The 16,187-nt window shown below is 39.2% G+C and overlaps 1 protein-coding gene across 1 annotated transcript; it reads right to left on the bottom strand.

The window, feature by feature from the left end:
• Positions 1-3,718: 3,718 nt before the first annotated feature.
• On the bottom strand, positions 3,719-8,982 carry CNN3 (calponin 3, acidic; the record flags this gene model as incomplete). Its single annotated transcript, XM_009695914.1, has 6 exons — positions 3,719-4,831; positions 5,300-5,446; positions 6,196-6,312; positions 6,818-6,955; positions 8,344-8,410; positions 8,861-8,982. Coding segments are annotated over 6 exons (939 nt in total), but the record flags the coding sequence as incomplete, so codon positions are not given.
• Between the last annotated feature and the right edge of the window lie 7,205 nt (positions 8,983-16,187).

Here is a 16,187-nt window from a genome sequence, read left to right on the forward strand (position 1 = left end):
TGTTTGTAGAGGAGGCACTCTGATGACTGTTTCCTGATTTATTCTGTATATCTGTACAGCCAGTGCCACCAATTAAGGAACAGAACTGAGCTCATTGATGGAAATTACCATTGATAGAAATTCTCTACAGACAAGGTAATTAATGGTTACGAGGTAGGTGTCTGTCCTTTAATTGCACTCTTTTGGGAATGATTTTTACAAGTTAGTATCATAAACTATCCACTGGCTCCTCTCCAAAGGACAGATGAGGCATAATAGTCCTTTTTTTGTAAATAAAAATAAACAACTATCTTCCCTTGGCAATTGAAAAGACAAAAGAAGCAGAAAAATTTGGATTTAAAGCTTGACAAAGAAGTAGCAGATGAGCAGTGGCTGGACAGAAATGAGAGAAAAGGATGTTATAAATAATACTTTGTAGAAATGTTAGCTGTAACATGGATGAGAAATACAAAATATGGTGGAAGAATGTAGCGAAGGACTGTCGGGGCTCTAGTCAGAAGAGGGACATGGTAAGTCTAGACGCTTTAAAAAAAAATAACTTTGTAACAGTCTGTCAGCATTTTCTTGTGAGCAATTTTGAGATTTGTTTAAACTTCATACCTGGACCCTGGCCATAATACACTTTTTGTGGGCTCCAGCTTGTTCTGAGTATGGGGTAGTTCTAGATTTTACTCAGTGGCACACGATTTTATTCTCTTTGTTCAAAAGCTCCTTTAGCCTTTTGTTTGAGGAGCGGTTTGAGGTGGGAAGATGACTCCAGCCAGGGGGTTCAGTAAAGTACACGTCAGTATAGGAAGTGAGACATTCCTGCAGGTAAGTGACTCAAAAGCTGCCATAATAAGTAGATTGATAAACTTTGGATTAGTCACGGCTTGGATGTGACATACAGAAAAGCTCACTGATGGCCTGAATGACAAATGTTTCAGCCAACTACTGTATCTGATCTCCTGCTGTTGAAAGGAGACTAGTTATCTGCTAGGGAATGCTAAAAATACTTGCTTTTTATTCTTGATTTAATTAACTTTTGTCTTCTTTAATATGAGCCACTTCAAGAAGCTGAGGAATATGGGACAGATGATGAAAAAGGGAAAGAAATAGATTAATTACTTTCTGCCTGGCAGGTGAGGCTGATCATCTACTTGCTATGACTTGCTACCTTTCATTATTTAAAACTGCACACTTGGGTGCTGCTGGTGCTTGGCTTGTGGATGCTGTGGGAACTGCGAATCACACTGAATAAGCAATAGCTCCCTAACCACGAGAAAGCATGCAGATCTTGTATGTACAGAGGGGCAAAACCTTTCCTCTGCCACAGGTCCCAGTAAGATTGCTTCCCAGTAGTGGTGTCTCCACAATGTAAAAATGCTGCTTACCAATTTACAAAGCGTAGTAGGTTTGCTTAGAAGTTACAAAAATCAGTTCTTCTTACACATTGGGTTTTTTTCCTTTTTGTACTTGATACTCACACAGCATGTTTTAGCTCTTGACTCGGGAACTTTCTGGTGGAAGAAAGACAGGGAAATTTTCATGTAAGTATGTCCTCATTTTCAGACGATCCCTAGATGACCTCCAGAGGTCCCTTCCAATCTCAACAATGCTGTGATTCTGTTCATTGCAATTATGATGCAGTGTCATTGCCTTCACTGCAGTTCCTGGGGGGAGAAAGGACTTTTAGACACTTACTACAAAGTTTGGTTTGCTTTTTAAAGAAGGAAGGTACTGAGAAATCCCAATGAAGCTGTATTTGAGTGTGTTTCATTTAAGCAATGCTGTACTGCCCATAGTCCAGCAATTATAACTGTGACATTATGTTTTGAGAGTCATGTATATTTTCACAGAAGAGTTCTGAATGTATACTTTTTAATTGAGTTTTGTACACAAAGCATAACTTTATCGCTTTCAGGTGCAACACCTCCCAATCTTACATATGTTCCACAAGCAATTGTGTCAACAACCTCCAACTGTGCCATTCCTGTGTGGCAGGAGTCCTCACCTGGGTTAGAGGGATAAAGCACCCCTACAGAAGCTGATGCCATTTAGTGCTTGTTTCTCATTGCCCTCTGCCCCTGCAGGCCATTGGTGTCAGGCAGCTGTAACACAGGCTGGAAGGAGGTGGGGGGTTGGATGTAGGCACAGCTTGTGTGAATATGTAGTTAGTACTGGTTCAGGTACTGATGCCTGTCCAAGCCACTTCTGGTGTTTCAATGTCTGCCCTGCAAAGCAGCCCAGTACTGTGTGGACTCCTTTTTCCTGCAGCTACGGAACACTGGATTCAAAGGAATGAAAGGTACTTTTATAACTATATTCCTTAAAGATAGGAGATGGGGACTAGTGGTGTCTGTATACCAGGAAATGGCTAAGTATTACAGCTATTGTGTTAAGCAAGGCAGTTTGCATTTGGTCTTGCTTTGTGTCTACTTCGAACTCCCACTTAATTCAGTTATGATTCCACTGGATCTCTCTGTGGACAAAAGAAAACAGGCATACTGAGAACAGTTTATGTGTTGTTTTGTTTCCTCTGGTCAAGTACATACATAATAAATGTGTGCAAGCAGTTTAAAGTACAAGTTTTGGATTCAGAAAGAGCAGGAGGGCATGGTTCAGGCTTTCAAAAAAAGAGACCCTGCTTTCACCCAAATTATGAAAGCAACAAAGCTTTTGTTGTTGATCATAGCAGTGCTTTTCAGCATTCACTACAATAGTTCTGAATCGTTAAATGCTATTATTTTGAAGGCGGGGGGGAATAGTGTACTTCAGGAAGAGTAGGTCTTAACGGACATCTTGGTAATAATTCTCTTGCCTCAGACGCAGGGGTTGGACCGGTGACCTCCAGAGGTCCTTTCAGATTTAAATTCTGTGAAATAAATAAGCTTAAGACTTACTCAACAAATGGGTCAGTTGAAAGTCAGGTCACCACGTCACACCCAAATATATTAGAAACTAATGGAGCAAAAGCACAAACAATTTCTAGTCTTGAGGGAAGAATTCTTCACAAGCCCAGAACTTGCAAGTGTAAAACATTTTATATGTTAATGTAAGTAAGTTTAATCTGCAGTAAGTACTTATTTTGAAATACCTTTAATTTTTTTTTGCAAAAGTTAGGATCAGTAACAGTGGCCCCCGTTGATGGCATGCTTTTTTTTTTCCCCCTCCTGTTAAAAACAGTGCAGGTAAATTAGTACAGCCTGTGTGCACTCCATGGTGAGGAAGAAAGCATTCTCCATTTAGGAATAAAGCTCTGCTATCAGTAACTGAAGAACTCTGATTGCAGACCAGCAGGCACAAAGATTGGGGTATCTCTTTACACACCCCAAAGCAAGGGTGCTTTGAGTTCTCAAAGCGATGGTTTGAAGGCTATAGGCCGAAGCAGAGGCAGCGTTAAGTATGTGCAGTTCCTCATTTGCCTTGAGAAAAGGGCAGGGATTTAGTGAACAGCTAAGGGTCTCTGGTCATAACCTCACAGTCATGAAGAGGGGAAGTGAACTCTGCTGTAAAGGAGCTACATTCCTTTCCTGTTAAGTCACTGTCACTCACTCCAAGGAGATTTTTACAAGGTTGTTAGATTGAATCTCATGGAAAAGAACGAACCTGAACTGCAACAGACAGCAGTTCTACATTACCCTTAACACAGACAAAGGTGCTGCTGATTTGGGAATAACTTTTGTAGCATCTAATCTTTAAGAATGGTGGCATAACAAATGAGACAAGATCTTCCATATACCTTTAAGAAAAAATATTTATTTATAAAAATACACTGGGATCAGTTTGAGAAGTGTGGCAATAAATACAGTTCAAGGAAGAAAAAGCATTTCTACGTGGATATATTATGGCACAATAAAAGGTAAATGCACCATCAATCATGGGACTTTTGTTGGCTCAAGACTTTGTACAAGCTCCCTTTTTAGTAAGACAACTATTTCTAGGTTTGGTCAGTGTTGATAATGGAATGAATACATAATCACAAATGCACACTTATGTCTAATGCAGGACTTACCATTAGCAAATGATACCTTAGAAACATAGTAATGATATTTAAATCGCTAATGTGATGTCTTAGATTTAATTGGCAAAGACCACATTTAACTTTAAGCATGACATTCTTTTACCTCATCTGGAAAACAGAAAAGCTGTAAATATGTAAAATGAAGGCTTAATGTGGTATGTAAATACCTACTTAAGTAGAGATTGTAAAAATGCATAGCTCCTTATTGGACGACCTGGCTGTACAAGAGCACTCCCCCTTTCACAGTATTCCTTTTACTTCATATGCAGTTATTGTTTATGCTGTAGACTACAACTGTTACAGCACTAAAGGCAACTAGACAGGGAAAGGGCAGAGGAAGGAAAAAGGAATGTATGTAAGGCAATATTTCTTTAGGTACATTAAGCATAGTGTGTAGGAAAGACAGGTAACAATTCCACAAGGCTAGTTTCGTTCTTACTGAATAAAATAATGGACTAATACTGAACTTTTGAGGCAAAGCTAATAATCAATGCCCTGGTCACTGTACTGACCATGGTAATCTCTTTGATAGTCATCTTGGTACTCTCCGTGATAGTCATCTGGGTATTCTGCCTGATAATCGCTATCGCTGATTTCTGACCCATTAGTTCCTGTTCCTTGGCTGCCATTATGAATGACAGGTTCTGTTGGTGCAGCACAGTACTTGGGGTCATACACTTGCCGTCCAAGCCCATACACACTCATTCCCTTCTGTGAAGCTACTTTGTTGGTACCCATTTGTAATGAAATAGTTGAGTTATCCACAGGTTGCAATATGTGCTTCTGATCGTAGATGTCTCTCCTGGTACCTGGTGCCAGCATACCAGCCTAGTAAGACAGGATTGTAGCAGTTCAGTAAGAAGGTCAAGAGCTGCAATTACTAGATTTATGATTACAACTAGTACACCTTAAGGTCCAGTTTATTTTCCCCCTTGGAAAGAATATACTAAGTGTGTTCGGACTGAGGTAGTGCCCAGGAAGCAATTTCTTTTTTGCCTCTGTCTAGTTAGTACTTGAAGTTACTGGTTTCTTCTCTGGTATAACACTGCCACCTGGAAATTCTAGAAGCACCAGGTCATTTTTATGCCTTAAGATACTCAGCACAGAGCACACTGTTTAGTGGCAAGAAATTCAAGCTCTTCAATTACTGCATAAAAGCACAGCTGAACTGTACCCTCTCACCACTGCCAGTTAGGCTCTGCCACCGGGTGCAACTTGCAGACCCTCCTACCCCAGCAGGCTCTCCCAGGTGGAGGCTGTATCTGCTCTACAAGCATCACCCACAGTCCTGCTTACCTGACTGGCTCCTTTGTTAGTGCCCATCTGTAGGCTAATTGTTGTCTGGTCAAATGGCTTGTCAGTTTGCATTTTTGGATCATAGAGGTGTCTTCTAGTTCCGTAAGCAGTCATGCCTGCCTGACTGGCACACTTGTTGGTGCCCATCTTTATCAGGGGAAGGAAGAAGTGGACAGAAAAAGTGATTTTTATTTGTACAGCAAGCACAGTCTAAGGAAACAAACATGGTTGGTAACTGTGATGACTGACGGAAAAGTAACTACCGTGCACGCTTTCCTCATGTAACTTTGACCACAACCTGTAATAAATTACCCTTTCTCCATACTGAGCTTCAAAAGGAAAAATAAAGGCAACTGACATCCTAAGGCATTTCAGTGACAGGCATTTGCCCAACTGCGTTGCTATTAGAATGGATGCATGCATCAAAATGTAATAGTTAACTTTTACCTTGGACAGTGATGATTCAACTACAGTGCTGCAACTTCTCTACTACAGGAATTTTAAGGTTTTATGCCAGTTATTTTGGATTTTATAACTATTAAGGAAAGTGGAGAGAAAAAAAGAGCTTCTACCATATAAGGAGCTTTAACTATCCAAAGACTCCTCCTTTAAAACCACTTTAGAGGACAGAGATGACGCTGCTAATACTAGCTGTTCCTTTCCTCCTTATCACTCTTATTGCAGATTTAAAACAAACAGAAAAACCTTCCAGGCAGTCACTTGAGCTTATAAAGCCAAGCAACTGCTTACAAGAATTAAAACCTCGTACCTCCTTCCATGATAAGAAAATACTGTAATTCTGCAGCTGTTTTTGCATAAACAATATATCAGTTAATCAAAACAAGACAGTTGTTCTCAAATAACAGATTGACTGCAAACTTCAATTTCAAACTTACCTGCAGGCCAATTACGCTTTGACCAGCTTTTAGTTTTCCTGCATCAAAACTTCGTGCTTGTTTCTCTGCGTATTTGACGCCAATATCAATTGTAGTATGAAAACCTTTAGTTTTTGCCTATTTAGGGAGAGGGAAAATAGAGTGTTCAGTGTTTAAAGTATATTTTCTGCTAGTGGAACACTGGCTTTACAGCCCTGACCGTGGGCTCTCAAGTGATGCCACAGCAGGTTTCTCTCTTATGTGAAACTCTGTGTCAGGGGTAAGAGAAGGTAACTGTTCCCTGTGCCATTTGAAGGAGGCACTCCAGAGCTCCCCAGGTATCTTGTCAGAAGGATATTCTGAGGAGATTAGTGTTCTCCTGGGACCCTCCCCAGCTCTGTGTATGCACACACAGCTCCAGAGCAAGGCCATCTGCAGTCAAGAATCCCAGCTCTGAACTCCAAGCCTTCCCTGGAGGCATGCAGTAGGACACAGCCCTCTGAAGTGCAACCTCTGCAGTGTCTGACTCGCAGGAGTACCTATCCCCCTCCTGACAGGCTGTTTTCCATATTTACATGCGTGGCAAGGGTGTATCTGGACTGGCATGTGGATTTGTGCCAATTCCAGGGGTACAAATACTTACCAGACCTGCTAGCGCCACTAGAGTAGTCTGTACTTGAGTCATATTTCCATTTTCAAAAAGATCATTTGCTTCAAAAATATCATGCGGCTTCATGCCATAGACTTGGATGGCTTTGATAAAATTCCCAATGTTCTCCAGCTAAACAGAAACAAAAAAGCCAGTTTTCTACTCAGTGTTTCAATTCAGAAACTTTAAAGCTTTCTGGTGTTGGTTGGTTTGTTTTGCTTGTTTTACACAAGTTCTTTGCCTTGTGCAAACTGGACAAAACAGTCGGCGTGGTCAAGAGTGACTGGTGGGAAGTCCGGGATTATTTTTCATTAGTTTTAATATTGACTTCAGAAATCAATCTACAGATTTATCTAGCCTGGCATCTCTCCATCAGTGAGCATCATATACTTTGTTAGAGGGGGCTTTGATGACAAATCTGCCTCAACTGCATCCCTTCCAAGAGAAATCCTAATCTAAAACCTGCTTCAAATTGGAAAATTTGACATAGTGTCCATGCTATTTGACTTCAGCAATTGATAATTTTGAGTAAAATAAAAACATCACTATGTGGATAGTAAGAACATTTAACTTGGTTTGAAGGTATTACCTTGCTTGCCTCCTCGGACAAATTCAACTAAGCTTTTGGGGTTTATTAGCACTTTTTAGCACTGTGTGCCATAGAAATTGGAAAGCAATATGGAGTACAAGGAGTAAGGACTGAATCTCATCTTTCCTTCTGAAGTTTTAAGAGGTGTTAAAACTTTTTTAAAAAGATAAATCCTTCACTGTATTTGCAAGTGTTCGATGTCAAAACCAAGATGCTGACATAACAGTATTAAGCTAGACCCAGCAACACTAAAGGCAGTCAACTCTAACCAGCAACCCTTCCTATGCCTGATCTAAATGCGTGTTGCCTTTGGTAGTCCCTTGTGGGGGGGAACTGCTAGATAGAGCACCCATCAGAAATCACATCTGGATATACTGAAATAAAATACATACTGTAGTTTGCACCATATTGTTTTGTGAGTTCTGTTACACAATGATTTCTTCTGAAACTGTTCAGGTCCTTTCCTTCCCCATCCTCTCCAGGGGCTTTCTCAGGAGGACACTTCATAGTGTGATGTCCAGGTACAGACAAGCTGTTGACCTAACACCTTGCAGCACTGCCTGGATGAAAAACTCCAGTTGTGATTTAATAAAAAAGTTAACAGCTTTTCTTTTTTTAAGTTGGAAAAAGGCCTTGCTATAGGGCTATATGTTCTTCTTTCATCTGAAAGATCACCTAACAGCTAAAGCACTGCTATTAAATATGTATAGTCAACTGCCATTCATGAGCCATCTCAGCTATAGTTACTTTCCATTAAACCCTGTTCATGTACACGGTATCCCAACTGTTGTGTATGCATCATCTATAAAACTTGGTGTTATTAAGATTTAAGGTGTACCATAGTCACAGAAAATTTGTTAATACAGAACAAAAGAACTGTTTGGGGGTTGGAGGGGTTAGAGGTGTAGTTTTGGGGTTTTTTTTGTTTTACCTGGTGCCAATTTAGTTTTGATTGATTAATTTTCTTCACTGATCCTGGCTGCAGCTTATTTATAAGCCTGGGGAGGTGAAAAAAAGGGAAATGCTTAAACAATAAATCTCATCTTTATACCATCTGTGCAGGCATTATATAATATTTTCACTCATGCTTTATTAGTTGCACTAGTTTCATCAAAATGGTTATTTTTTTGGTTTATACAGAGTGCCTAGCTCAGATCTTAGGTCTAACAAGTCTAACAGACCATAAGAATTTTTGTGTGCCATTTGATTATTATAGAAAAGAGCTTCACCATTAAATTTAGAAATACTTGAAATCTTTGATGAAATATAAAGGAGATTTAAGTTTTCATTCTTTTCCACAGTTTCAAAGACACTGTCTCCCACCCTACTGTTAGCTATCTTTGACTATTCTTGTTGATGTGTTTGAAGGGGAGTCTTCAGAAAGTCCCTCCTTGGGCTCCTCAGAAGTGGAAAACTGCTAAAAATAAGGTTACTTAATAAATGCTTACTCGCATAAGATTATGCCATCTTTTAATCCCAGTTGAAAGTTTGCACCAATGCTCAGCCCTGTAACCTCTTCTATCCAGTTACGCAGATCTTCTTCTATCTGGGGGTCGTATTTCAGGGCAATCTGTAACACAAGCAGTTATAACGTTACTTCGTGACAGGAAACTGCAACTCCTCCCCCGGACCCTGCAAATCCATTCCAAAGAGCACGCTATAGCATTTATCCAGTAATTTTATTGCTGGATTTTAAACAGTATTTTAAATATCAGAGTACAGATGTAAGTCTTTTATCCTTTTACTATAATGTTTATGACTTTACTAAATGTTTATTTTCAAATAGCGCTTTGAGGCACTTAACAGTTCTTCCTACTGTAAGAATTGCTGGAGCTTGTGAATAGTCTTTTGACATCTGCAGAGGAATGATGACTTTTTTGAAAAAATATTCTACCCGAGTTGTAAGAAGTAAAAAAGTGAAAGAGCGTGTTATGAACACCAGAATTCTGAGTTGCCATGCCATCAGTACTACTGCTCAGATGTAGATTGCTACATGGAAATTTTATATAATATATTTGAAGTTATTCAGCCAAAGATTATAGTGGGTTTGCTTTTTTAGCTAGATCATGATTAATGGAGATGACCTAGTACATTGTCCCCTTGTTGCTACAACATTAAGAGTTATCTTGCTGGGCATTCTGGGGGTTGTGTGCGTGGCTTTTTTAAGCTTAAGCTTTAGTATGGTGGCTACTTCTCTTTTCTTTGGCCTTGCTGGAAGACTCCGATGGAATAAACTGTGATCTCACATCTTAATTGCAAAGACAGGAAACTAACAATGGCCTTTGAAGTTAAAGACATCAAACAGAGGCCTAGAGTTGTTAGTAAGGCGACTTAAAAACTCCTTTTCCAGATGTTAGACTTCACTACTCAGCAAGTCAGTTTATGCTTCAGCCACTAGAAATCAATCCAGGTGAATGAAACGCTTAAAAGCAGTAAATGTCAACAATGCCAGGGTCCCTGCTCCGCTCTCTGCCCTGCGTTCCCCTCCACTGAAGACACAGAAAAGCAGCTCAAACTTCCTTTGGCCTAAACCTGTTACTTTTGTGATACTTTCCAATATCGGTGAGTTGGAGAAAAGGATTAGTCATTGAAAGCATTGTTACTTTTTCTGCAAACAAAAAGTTAGCACAAGGTTTTATGGCATAACACCTACTCGCGCAGAGGCTGGCAGCGCTTTTCTGCCTTCGTTAGAAGCTGTCCCACATGGGTCGGTGAGAAAGGCAGGGAATGAGGGAGCTACCGTGAGAAACCTGACAGGAAAGCACAGAACATACCCACAGCATTTCTAACTCACAGAAAATCAGCTCAGCTACCACCACTTGCTTAAAAATTCCTAACAAGAAACTCAATGTAAAGCTGTTCATATTCAGATCAAAATGTACATTTCAGACTTTTTACATAGAGTCTTAGACTTCAGCCCAGAAAGGCCAGATATTAGCAGCAATTTACACCGCAGGAGATTGTAATTCCAACCTATCTGAATTACTTGGATAGAGGCAAATGCTACATTTTGGCTAGCATTAGTAATCCTCAACTCCAGACTGAGCAAAATAAAAATTACAGTATTCTGTTCTCTATTTTTCTTCTAAGGGGAATGGAAAATTCCTGTATCTCTGGCTTTACTTCAAAAACTTGCCTGAGTAATCCTTATTTTCCTTAGACTATTTGTAACAGTCTTGCTATGGTGCCTTAGTTACAGATCAGGACAACGGACTAACCCACTCCCTTATTCAGATCTTGATTAAGGTGTAAAATTTTGTGCAATAATCTGCACAAGGTGACAAGTATCTCAGTGCTTAGACCAAAGCTGGTCTAAAATAATCGAGATACCCCTTTTCTCATTGAAGAAAAAATGAAGAAAGCTCAGGTAATAGTGCCTAGTGTGAGGAAAATATCACGACTTCTTTTTAATCACACCTTTTGGGTATTAGATAGCTAAGATGAGAAGCAGGCTAGAAAAGCTAGCTGAAGTTCACAGCTTCATAGAGGAAGCCACTGCATTTTTGTCTCTTAGGTGACAGACAGTCCTCTTGCACCTTCCTTAAGTTCAGTGCCAGAAGCGGCACAACCACATTCTTCATTTATAGTGATGGTAATAATAGTAAATGGTGGGTGGCCCCTTTCAGAAAGGTTAATGTCTTGAAATGGTGTATGAGGAAGTTGGTTGTCATCTTTCTCCTTCCTAACCTGGTGATTAGCTTACAAACTACTCTTCATGGCTATTTTTATTTCCTATGGAAACAAGGTTTATGTGACCACAGCCTTACTTTGCCTCCCCAATAACATTTGGCAGAACTCAGCTGGCTTGTTCAAACTTACAGAAAAGCAGCAGTCTTGGACATAACTGAGTCGGTTATTATTTTTTGTGAAAGTAAGTATCTGTGCAAAGGAGAAAGATCCCAAAACATCCCTAAAAGACTGAAATATAGCTCCATACTCTTCTTACACATTAGGGAACTTATAGAAGTGATCTTGCCCACAAAATCCTGTTATGTGTACAGACAAGGCATATAGTAGATAATATATTTCTGTACACCCGTTCAAAAGAAGAATCAGGATTTGTAGAAAGGCCAGAACTTGGTATGTTCTGATATCCCAGTTAGAAATCAGCAGACAATTTGGGCTTGTCATTTGTATGCTGACAGTCCACACAACATTAAAATTGCCATTCTAACATGCACGTGGGTACACAGAGGGGTTTAAGTTAATCTCATCCACAATCCTTCAGTTAGCTAGCAATGCAACAACCATTATGCTTTCTGAAAATTCAGGCAGTTTCTGTTCCGGTGTAGCTTGAAGACAATGCTAAGTCATAGTTTAGCCATCCTGCAGTTGGAATTGCCTGGAATACAACTGGAATTGTCTTTGTACAACTTATTTTTCTACAGCTTCATTTATTTTTAAGCAATGGTAATCACTTTCTTTTTTCAAAAAAGAGGAAACTAAGTCCATGATCATGCCATCAAGAGACACATTTTAAAGATCACTCTATCTCCTCCCTCCCCATACTAAAAAAAAAAGAAAGGAAGAGTAAATACAGAAGCCAGTAAGAGCGAGAACCCAAAAGACTTCTGCAAGTGTGGCTTTCTTAATCTTTCTTGGCAAGCACATAAAGGGAAAAAAATGGCAAAAATTTTCCTCATTTAATACTAAGTGCATTCCATATGCGAGATTACAACTGAGTTGAATATCAAATTGCTGCTCCCATTGCTTGGGGAACTTAGAAGTAATCAGATGGAATTTTATCACTTCTCCTGAAGAATATTTACTTTATTTTGGAGTACTTTACCATGTGAATCTTGAGTTTTTCAAGAGGTTTTAGATTGTCTTGGGGTATCACTACAGTGTTTATCTAGAGACAGGACACAGAAAATGCTTATACACATGAGGAAACTTGTCTTATTGCCACTAAAAGCATTACTATTAAATCTGCTAGGTTTTGGAACTGTCTTTACTACTGTACAGTTTGACTTAAATATAGTAAAGATTTTGGTCCGAATTTTGAACTGGTGGGAAACTAGCTTACAAAAAGTGAAGAGTGGTAATAGTTTCTTTGAAAATTATGCTCAATCTACCTGAAAAGCTAAAGACATGGAAACTTTAGAATCTGGTTTTAAACTGTGACAAGAAGGAGTTAAACAGGGAGAGTGACAGGCCAGGTACTACCAGAAGCAAGGCATTATGCTCACTCTGATGGCAGGACCAGAAGTTATGTGACACTAAGTTAGTAAACATTTCATGTTTTCCATGTCTATCAGAGTTGGTCCAGTTTTCCTTTGATTGCTATCTATGAGGGGAAGCTGGAAGCTCTGATATAAATATAAAAAAATAATTTATGACTTTTTCCATTACTACTAAGCAACATGTGAACATTTGATCCTTTTTAAGTACTTAACTTTCATGGAAGATACTTAAATCTTACAAGTCCACAGCAAAAGAAAACATCGTCTAATAAAGATGAAAGCAGAGCTAAGCAGCTTCATTCAAAGTATACATCATCAGTGCCATGGAAAAAAGCTACTGTTTCAGAACACTGTGGAAAAGATTCAATTGTAGCAATGGATATAAAGATTTTATAAAAGTTTAGAACCAGACAGCAGGAAGCCAATCGTTAATTTCTTTGTTCTGACAAATCTTGAAAGATACATAAAGTTGGAAATGCTACTCTTTTTGTTGACACTTCAGAGATACAGATTTAATAGTTAGAAATATCTTTGAAAGGAAACTAAAGTTTATACAAGTGGTAAAAACTATATGTAATCTAAGGTTCTGGGAGGAAAAGAGTAGGCGTTACTTGCCTATTACAAGCTGGTATACATACATTTATGCCCATGTATGCCTCAGGCTAGAATCCTTGGGTTAAACTTGATTCCTCTGGCAACTTCACACCTGACTCTCGCATCTTGTTCTGTTCAGGTAGGACCTTCCTGTTTGTGACCTCTTACAGTGTAAAACTCCTCCCTCCAGCTGTACTACAAGAACAGCAATCATCGCTGTTTTTATCAAGTGTATGGATTCCTGGAAACAAATGAAGTTATGTTGGCCAACTTTCACGATCTGTCTGTGTCCCTTGAAGTTACGCAGCGTGCCTGCAGCATGTTAAGTTTGAGTGATGACGTTAACCACTATTTCACACCATAAATGATATCATATGGACTTTCAATTGTCCTTTTATACTAATCTTTTCCAAATTACACAGTACACACTGTACACTAAGAGCTATGTGTATGCCAAATCTCCAGTTTAAGAGTTCAGCTGTCTATATTGCTGCTACTCTGGAAAAATACTGTAACAGCATCTCAAGAAAGAGTTTAAGCATACTGCATAGCTTTTCACAAGTTACTGGGACTAACAAACAGAAAACTTAGTTTAAAAGCAGGTATAAAAAAAAACAACTTTCAAAATTACCCATCATGTCATAACAGCTCACATTTCTTGGTTCTGACGAAACTTTTGACTAAAGCTTCAGGCTTTATGCCCCCACAGCAGGGGTCAAATGTTTACCATGCCGCACACTAGATTTGAAGTACTAGTAAGCATTTGAAGAAACTGCTCTCTGGTCAAAAGTTTTAACAATAAAAGCATGTGCTTGTCAAAGTGAGTGAACAGCTCTATGGTAGGAACTGTGTCTGTCAACAAGACCCAAGATTTATATACGCATATAAAAGTGCAGCAGAACAGGTTGTATGTCACTGGTTTCCAAGGCAAATAAAGTACAGGGCCATGTACAGCAAGAGAAATAGCCAGGACTTTACTCCAAGATAGTACATAGAGAGGTTACATAGATAGTTTTTCACCAGACTGAACAGAAAAACAAAGCCCTAAGTTTTAGATGTTAATATTCTTCATAGGGAGAAATTTGGCATGGCCCACATCCTTGCTTAAAGTGACACAAAATTACTAATTTTTCAGTCAAAAAATGATCCAGTAGAGAAAGCTTACTGGATTTCTAATAAGTATGGGAGGACATTCATCTCATACCGAATTTAATCCATGTCCAGTCAGGGTTTTTAATGTTATTTTTACACACTTAGGCCATAAACTACTGAAAGCAAATAAAAATAACTAAGGGAAAACTCCAGCTCTTAAGACCTGAAAGTTGTACAGTTTAAGTTTTAAGCAACAATTTGTTCCTATATCAATTTTCCAATTTGTATTAATTTGGAACTATCTGAGTGAAACTGAATTTTTATGGTTTCAGTGGTGCCCTCAAACATCCTTTCCATTGAAATAAGTACTACCCTCTGGACTGATTTGTCTTGCGGAGGCCAAAGACACCAATGCTGATACTACTTTACCATTTGCTTGGCACTAGTTTGCGATGAGATCTTTCTCCTCCCCTTTTTAAGGCTTTATGATGGCATGGGGAAAGATGAAAGCATAATTATCTCCTGGTATCAAGTCAGAAGCTCTTGGAAGCCCTTACTCCTCCAAAGTGGGAATGAAGCAGACTACACGGCCAGTCCGAAATTATTCTCCAGAATTCCAGCTACTGGCACCTGAGCTGCCTTGTTCTGTTCATCACCTGCTGTTCCAGAACACAGTTCTGAAGCTCGCATCTAAAATAGCTCGCATCCCAGAGCAAAACATCTGGGACAAAAAAAAAAAAAAGGTATTAAGAGCTTACTGGTTACTTGAATGACCAAGAAAAAGTCACAGAACAGTAAGCATTCTTCTCATAAGCAGGAAGAAAGGTTTTCTAGATTATTATTGGTTTTTTTTAATTATACAACTGAGTAAAAACTTTCTGGTTAAAATTATGTGGTATAAATAGATGACTGTACGTATCTTCAGCTTCAGAGGTGAGGGAGACTGAGAAGGACCTAATCAGTATTTTTCTGCAGAACAGTTGTAGTTGTCTGCCAACAGAGTGGTTATTTAGTCATAGAGCAAATAAATAGCATATCCTTTAAGCTGAGACAGAGAACCTAAGACAGTGGGGAAAATACAAGGTTCTGATTTTTACTGAAAGCGGGTGAGAAGAGGGAGTGACAGGGTACCAAGGTTATTATGAAGTGGAGCTTCTTGCTATTTGAGCTACCAACCCAATGACCTTTCATCATAAGGACAAATTAAAATTCCCTGTTAATTTCATGTATGTTGACCAGGACTGCATGCAAAAGCAAATGTCAGAGGAGGCAGAGAAATCCAAAGGTACAGGGAATGTAAAAATCCAGATGAACCAAAGGGGAAAGTATTTCAAAAACTGAAAGCCACCATTAAGTATGCCCTGGTATTTGAACATGTATTTTTTTTCTGTCATTATGGACTGTTGTACAGAAAGGCAGAGAACACACTGTGTTAACACTAATATTGAAAGATCTCACTATATCCCACCACGCTACTTAGCGCAAAATTTTACAGCTGTATCCACTTTGCTTAATATTCAACAGTATTTTTTTGTTATGTGTAGCATAATTGATAACTTGCCAACATCTCACTGTTTTCTCTGTAAATCAAAATTCAGACTACAATCTTTAAAGGAGGGATGGATGAGCATTAATCCAAAATTCCTGGCACTCTTCCCATAGGCACCAGTTTAAACTCTGTGAAGTAAGAACAAACCATGCCTCAAAGTTTCCAAGTCCTCTTACAAGTAAGATGCCTGTAGTCATGCATGGCGTTTGTTGCCAGATCAGCAGGCTGGAAGAACTAACTGTTCTGCTCCCTGGCTGTCCAGTATGATTTTATGACCGCTTGCAAACTATTCAAGAAGCAAAACACTACCATCTCTTCCCTCAGAGTGCACTAACAACTCGGGTGAAGGCCTGCCCT

The sequence above is a fragment of the Cariama cristata genome, unplaced genomic scaffold, assembly GCF_000690535.1.
Source record: "Cariama cristata isolate BGI_N322 unplaced genomic scaffold, ASM69053v1 scaffold5942, whole genome shotgun sequence".
NCBI lineage: Eukaryota > Metazoa > Chordata > Aves > Cariamiformes > Cariamidae > Cariama > Cariama cristata.